General features: G+C 47.3%; 1 protein-coding gene across 2 annotated transcripts; it reads right to left on the bottom strand.

Moving 5' to 3' along the window:
• Positions 1–882: 882 nt before the first annotated feature.
• On the bottom strand, positions 883–6180 carry IRF2BP2 (interferon regulatory factor 2 binding protein 2). 2 transcript variants are annotated; one of them, XR_008444311.1, is made up of 3 exons: positions 4158–6180; positions 2674–3576; positions 883–1827 (listed from the first exon to the last, which is right to left on the bottom strand). XR_008444311.1 is itself a non-coding variant. In XM_054021670.1 (2 exons), exons 1-2 carry the CDS (start codon positions 5128–5130, stop codon positions 2861–2863), a joined length of 1689 nt encoding a protein of 562 aa, XP_053877645.1. In that variant the 5' UTR covers positions 5131–6180; the 3' UTR covers positions 883–2860. The 2 variants fall into 2 exon arrangements, 1 of the variants encoding a protein (XP_053877645.1); XM_054021670.1 differs by having other exon boundaries at positions 883–3576.
• Positions 6181–6636: the final 456 nt, after the last annotated feature.

Below are 6636 nucleotides of genomic sequence, written 5' to 3'. Positions count from 1 at the left end.
GGTAAAAATAGTAATGTGTTAGTTTAGCAGTTATAAACAACCAAAGCATAGTGCAGGTGATATTCCAGTAAAAAGTAAAACCTTTAAAAAGAGTAATTAAAGTGAGATTTGAGAATCACACATTCTTCATTAAAACACTTTACTTTATTACTACACAAACTATCACCTTTTAAAAAGTTTTAAAATATTAACAGAAGCACTGTTGCAGCTAAAGCACTTTTAAAAAAAAAAAAAAAAAAAGCTTTGTAGCCAAGGAAACAGTAAATTGGTTTAGTGAATAAAGTGATCATTGTGATGTCATAGCTCACCAAGCAACAAAATAAGACACACTTAGTTCAACTGAAATTTGAGAAATGCCAAAAAAAAAAAAAAAAAAGCACGCATACTGGTTTCAAGCACTTTTGTAATAATGAAATGTCATTATGTATATTAGAATCAATTGAGATATCGGGACTAGAAGTCAGAGCAGGTATAGTAACTTTTTGACATTTCTTTTCTACCTGTGTTGTCTATGTACCATCACCTAGTACAACAACAAGGCCTGAGAATTCCCACCCTTTGAACTACTTTAAAGAACAGGTCCAAAGATACTGATGGGCTGCAACATATTGGCACACTTCCTCCAGATAAAAGGTTAAGTGAAAGGCCTCCTTGGAGAGCAACACAAATGCCAGTCAGACCAGGAAGCAGGATATGTTTGAGTAGCGGGAAAAGTTACCTTCCCACCTCACCTCAAGGTGCTCAAAGCTGAACAGTTGGCCAACACAGCAGAGCAATCCTTTCATGCAGTTTTTAGTAGGGATATCACTTTATCAAAAACATATACACTTCCATACTATGCGTTATTATGCCAAACAACTCTGAAGAACTTGTTACCATCTATCAGCTTGAAATCCATTTTTTAATAAAGTGCTAAATACACATTTACAGAGACCATAGTGTTCCAAAGTATCCTTTACAGTTGTATATATGTGCGTTTTTTCCAACTTGTCTGCATGTTTACATAAGACACCAATCTGAATTATAGGTATAATTTTAAAGCGTAATATTGACTCAATGAATTGGTCTACCATGCAAGTCTGTATTTAATATTACATTGACCTGTAATAAGGAACATAATGTTAGTTGTGTGCTCATTGAAACACTTAATAAAAAATGACTGGGGCATGTGCAGTTCTGAACTTTAAATATGAATAATGATCTTTTTAAAAAAATCTTCCAAAAAAGTTCTACTCTGCATTAAATAGCAGCCTGAATATTATCATAACACTTGATTAAAAAGCATCCCAAACTGTTAAAGTTAGTTGAACAGATTTTTTTCCCCCTAAAAAAATTGAAAAATGTATATTATTTGCCCCAAGGATGAGAACTTGTAGTCACGTTTCTGCTCAGAACAATTGTTTATGACCAAGTTAAACACACCTAAACATCAGGGGTTTTGCAGTGTTGCTAATGAACTAAACAGCACAAAAACCATCACTATAAGACTTAGCCATTTCTAATAATGATTTATTTTAAAAAAAGTCTGCTTGCTGATTGATGCAGAGGCTGGATCAAAAGAAATGACTTTACAAAGAGTACTCCAAAGTAGTTAAAAAGGCGGGGCATGCCCCTTTTGTGAAACCCTATTTGCTTTCATTCCACCAGTTTATTTTTTCATTTTCAAAAAAGTAGTATTAGGTTTGTTAAAAAAAAAAAAAAAAAAACACATAACAGAGATTACAAGTTTCTTCCACCCACATTTGGGTTGTCACTGATATGCCCGAAGGCAATCCTGGCAGCATCTCAGTTGCTTCTGTCATTGTACCATCTTGTACCTGCCACTACCTGGAAATATGATGTAAGAGATAGTTAATAATACCAACAGTACTATAAGTAACTGATAAGCAAACTCAAAGTTCACCTGCACTATGTGCAAATTTAAAAAAAAAAAAAAACTTTAGTTTTCCCCAAGCATAAATATTATGTGAGTGGCACTAAAAGAGCTATGGATCTTTAAAGATGGCAGTGCTATACTGGTGTATACACCAATATAGTAATTAAGTTTATTACCAAATTCTGCATTAACATTATGTAATCAATGAATAAATGCAGTTCTGTAATCTTACAACCAATCACTTGAACTGTGGTCAACTTTTCCTTTTAGAAAAAAAAAGCAAACAACCCAGAAATCCCTAACTCAGCAGCGCCTCTCAGACATCTCTCAACATCCTATTATGAAGGCAACTTCCTTCTAGAAACAGTGGAATTGGACTCAGTCTAAAAAATTTGCCATTGCAACAAGAGAACAATGTTTCAGAAAGAAACCACTTGTGCTTTCTAATATTCACCTGCCTTTCGGCTGTAATGGTGACATCCCATTTCACCCTATCAATCTCTTTTCCCCCCACTACCATTTCATATCAAATCTGCACGCATCCAGCTTGACTCTGAGCAAGGCCCAAGAATAAGGAATCACAGACAGTAAGGCGATCTTTACAATGTCAGAAAATGTATTTGGCATTTTAAAAAGAAACAAGTGCATACAAATACAGCTAGAAGCATTTCTGGTTTGCCAAGTGCTCTCTAAAAAAAGCAGCGCAAGTCACAGCCTACATTGAACAGTAACTGTCACCAAGGAAGCACAACAAATAGTTGCTATAACAAAAAGAGGAAATGCCTTTAAGTACATACCTTTTGTCTTCAAAAAAAATATAGAAACACAATGTATTCAAAAAAATCAAAATTATACAGCCATGTTTTATGAAGTCTACATTTCCCTTGTCTTGGAGATATATATATATATATATATATTTATAGATATATACACAAGTCAAGCAGTTTCAGTTACAGGTGATGTTGGGTTGTGAACTGGAAAAAGTCACGAGTCTCTCTCTTTTTTCACTTTCACATCTCCTGCAAGAATGGTTGCAATCTCCCCCTGCATGAAAGCCCAAGGGACATTGGAGCCCACCAGAGGGCATTTCTCCCCACTGGGACAATACACCTCGCCACTAGCTCCTTGCTGTTTGATGCTTTGTCTGGAGCAAGGGAAGCAGAACTTGTGGGAAGGGACTGAGGGACACTGAACAAAATGGGTGTCTTCCAGGCGCTCGTGGCACAGGGTGCAGCACAAGGGAACACTGGCTGCTAGAGACGAGTCCGGGAGGCTGGCAGGATGCACCGGCTCCAATCCCCCAGCAGTGTTTGTCCCCTGACTTGGCACCTCCCTGCTTGGACCCAGCCTTCTTTGGTTCATAGAGGACGGAGAGGGCGGGCTGTTGCTATTCCTCCTGGTGGTGGAGTGAACTTGGTTGGCATCTTTGGAGGAGTGGTTGCCCCCTGCATTGTCTGCTACTAAAATGAGCGCAGCCATAGGAGACTGGCCATTCTGGGCTGCTTCAGGCGGTGTGGTCCGGTTGGAATGAGGCGAGGCAGTTGGTGGTGGTGGGGACATGAACGATGTAGCAGTCATGGACATTTTCATCCCCTCTGATGAGGTTGGCAACCAGGGTTGTGACTCTCCATTGATCTTAGGGGGTCCAGCTTCACCTTCTGGTTCTGGGGAAGGCTTCCTCTTCCTCGCTGCCCGAGCCCCTAGAAATACAAAGGAATGGGGAGGAGAAATGCATAAGGAAAAATAAATAATAATAAGAAAAACCAATCAGATGAATGCAGCTATAAGGGGATTACAGCTACACAAATCAAGCTTGAAAAGGCTTCCATTTTAGATGTATACACAGCCAAGGCGTTGCACACAAATACCAATTATACAGTATGACGTATGCAAATACATACACAACATGGCACACAGCCAAAGTATGTGTGTATATTCTATACAACTTATGCATGTGCACACTCACCCACCACTTGCAGGCATGCAATCTGCAAAAGCACATCTCTAACACACAGGCAGGCGGGCGGGCTGGGCAGCGCTGCTAGCAGGCTAAAAGGTTACTGGTGCCTACACTGCAGCTCCTATGGCGAGGCCGTCGCAGGGAGGGAAAGCCCTCTCCCTGTCAGCGTCTACCAGCCAGCCCTGACTCATAGCTCTCTGTTGTGCTGCTTCAGCACATGAACACGTTGCCGCCTAAGCAACGGTGCCGCGTTAGGCACCAGGAAGTGGAGTTAGGAGCTCGGGGTTTGTAAGGGGGAGCCGACACCCTCTTTCCCCTCACCTGCTTTGGCCACGGCCCCGTTGCTCTCGTACCCCAGCAGCCTGCTCCCCGCCATGCCGGGCTCCTTCTTGAACTTGCTCTCGAAGGGCACCGCGTGGCCCCCGTGCTGGTGCAGCGCCAGCAGCGTGTCCCGCACCGTCTTGGGCTTGCCCAGCCACTCCTGTTCCGCTCCCCCGCGGCCCTTGCCCTCGACCCCCAGCTCCTCCGCCGAGCCCCGTGGCTGCTTCTCCTTGCTCTCGTGCTCGCCCGCGCCGGCGCTGCTGCTGCTGCTGGAGGACACCGAGCCGGGCCGCTTGTGCCCCAGCTCCCCGGGTGGCGGCTGCTGCTGCTGGGAGACGGAGACCTGCATGGAGGCGGCCGCCCCGGAGATGGCAGCCAGCGAGGCGGCGGCGGCCCGGCTGTTGATGCTGATGGGCGCGGGCAGGGAGGCTCCGTTCATCAGCGGCACCAGGGTGGGCGGCACCGTGTGGGTCCGCCGGGGGTTCGGGCTTTGCCGGTTCAGCTCGGGCGGCTCCTCGGGCTTGGGGAACCCGTTGGGCACCAGGATCCCGTTCACCTGCCGGCTGCCCCCGTACTCGGCTCCCAGGCGGGGCGGCTGCCGCTCGGAGGAAGCGGCGGCCGCCAGCGGGTAGCGCTCCAGGGGCTGCGGCGGGGGCCGTGACACCGCGTCGCCCGCCACGGCCGTGTGGTTCAGCTGCTGCTGTTGCTGCTGCACCAGGATCTCCTTAGCGCTGAGCGGCGGCTGCTTGGCGTGGGGCGGCGGCGGGGCCCGGCCCTCCTGGAAGCTGTGAGCCCGCTTGAGCTGCCGCGCCGTGTCGATGACGAACTCCACCCGGTCGGCCCCCTCGTAGTTGACGCAGCCCCGGCAGACGGGCTCGGTGAAGTCCCAGATCATGGCCCAGGGCATGCGGGGCAGGTCGCACAGGTAGCACGACTGCCTGCGGGAAGCAGCCGCCACCGCCGCGGACGACATGTCCCAGCCCAGGGGCAGCGAGCGCCCCCCGCGCGTCCTCCTCCTCCAGCAACCGGAGACCAAACGGGCAGGCTCCGGCTTTGCAGCTGCCGCAGGATCTTCCGCCGATTGCCCGCCCCCTGCAAACAAGCGGCTCCCGGGCGCGGAAGCCTCCCGGCTGGAGTCACTGGGACGCGGGAAAGCGCATAGCCCAGTTGCTGCACACTGGGCTGCCTACTCCAGTGCGCTGCTCACTCCGCCTGTCCCGCTCGCTCGCTCACTACTGCAGCCCGGGCGCTCGCACTGGGGCGGGGACTCCAGCAGCAGCAGCCGCCGCCTGTGCGCTCTGCTCCAGTGACTCGATTCTTCGACAGTGCCTCGAAGCGCCTGCGCGCTCGGCGCCCTCTTCTCTGGCCGCCTGCTGCTGCTGGTGCTGCTCCTTGAACTTCTGCCAAGAGTCCCAAGACAACAAGAGCTGCAAGAATAGTCAGCTCCCTCCTACTCAGCCGAGGGTGGGGGAGCGGCAAGGGCTTGCACATGTGAATGGGATGCAAATAGGGGTCTGTGGAGTCCTTTTAGCTCCTTTCCCCATCTTCTTTGCAGCCTAGCTAGTGTTAGTGAAGTGCTCTGAGGAGAGAAGGGCTAATTCTGTCAGGCAGGACTGAAAAAAAATCTGTTCAACAAAAATGTTTTTAAAAACGATGCCATCTTGATTTAAAAAAATATATTTTACAGGATGAATTTTGTGATGGTTCATTTTTGGCTGGAATTTAATCTAACCTTTGTTCTAATCCTACCTCTGACGCTGACTCGCTTCGTGGCCTTGAGGAAATCACTCCGGGCCCGATCCCTTTGACTTCACAACTTTCCCAATTCCCCCCCTCTGTTAAAGGGGTTAACAATACCCAACACCCAGGGGTTTGCGAGGGTTAGTTAATATGTGTACAGCACCTGGAAGATCGAAAGCGCTAAGTAATGTAATTTCTTTGTACATGTATACGGATTGTTTTTGCATTGCCTTACACCAATGGAAGGGACCATTATAAATGCAATTGCTATTTAACTCTTCTGTATTTTTAAATAATTGTTTCATTTGGTTCGGAAATGGGACATTCTGGATTTCCTTGTCATTTGCAGCCATAAACCATCCCTTTTCTAGTGCAGATTAGCAAAGAAAACACAATCTCTCTCCTCCCCAACCTGCGGACATTTTTTTTTCCTTCTTCCGCACTAAGAATTCCAAACAGCTCGTCTGACAATTGCAGCCGGTCAAAAAGAGAAAGGGATGTTGTTCTGTTCATCTGTCATTTGCACATGAAGTCATCATTCAACCCAGAAGTAGTCCAAATATATAGAGAGAGCTGTGTGTGTGATTGTGCAGAGTAAACAAAGTGGAAGCTGTTCTCAAACTCTTGCTCTTGGGTCACCATTCCCACAGTGCCGCTGCTGAGTTATGTAGGTTACAAAGGGAGGGATGGAGGAAGCTGAGCTCTAGCCTCTGACGTCCGCATTTTGTTTCAGGGCTGC

This window comes from Malaclemys terrapin, chromosome 3 (assembly GCF_027887155.1).
Source record: "Malaclemys terrapin pileata isolate rMalTer1 chromosome 3, rMalTer1.hap1, whole genome shotgun sequence".
Lineage (NCBI taxonomy): Eukaryota > Metazoa > Chordata > Testudines > Emydidae > Malaclemys > Malaclemys terrapin.
Note: the sequence above shows the minus strand (reverse complement) of the source record. Positions and strands in the feature narration are given on the sequence as shown.

What these genes read in the sequence shown, in the direction of transcription:
- IRF2BP2 (XM_054021670.1), bottom strand. Translation starts at nt 5,130, where the DNA reads ATGTCGTCCGCGGCGGTGGCGGCTGCTTCCCGCAGGCAGTCGTGCTAC. An exon ending in CGGGGCCGTGGCCAAAGCAG is followed by an intron (nt 3,577 to 4,157) that starts GTGAGGGGAAAG and finishes TTGTATTTCTAG; the next exon opens with GGGCTCGGGCAGCGAGGAAG.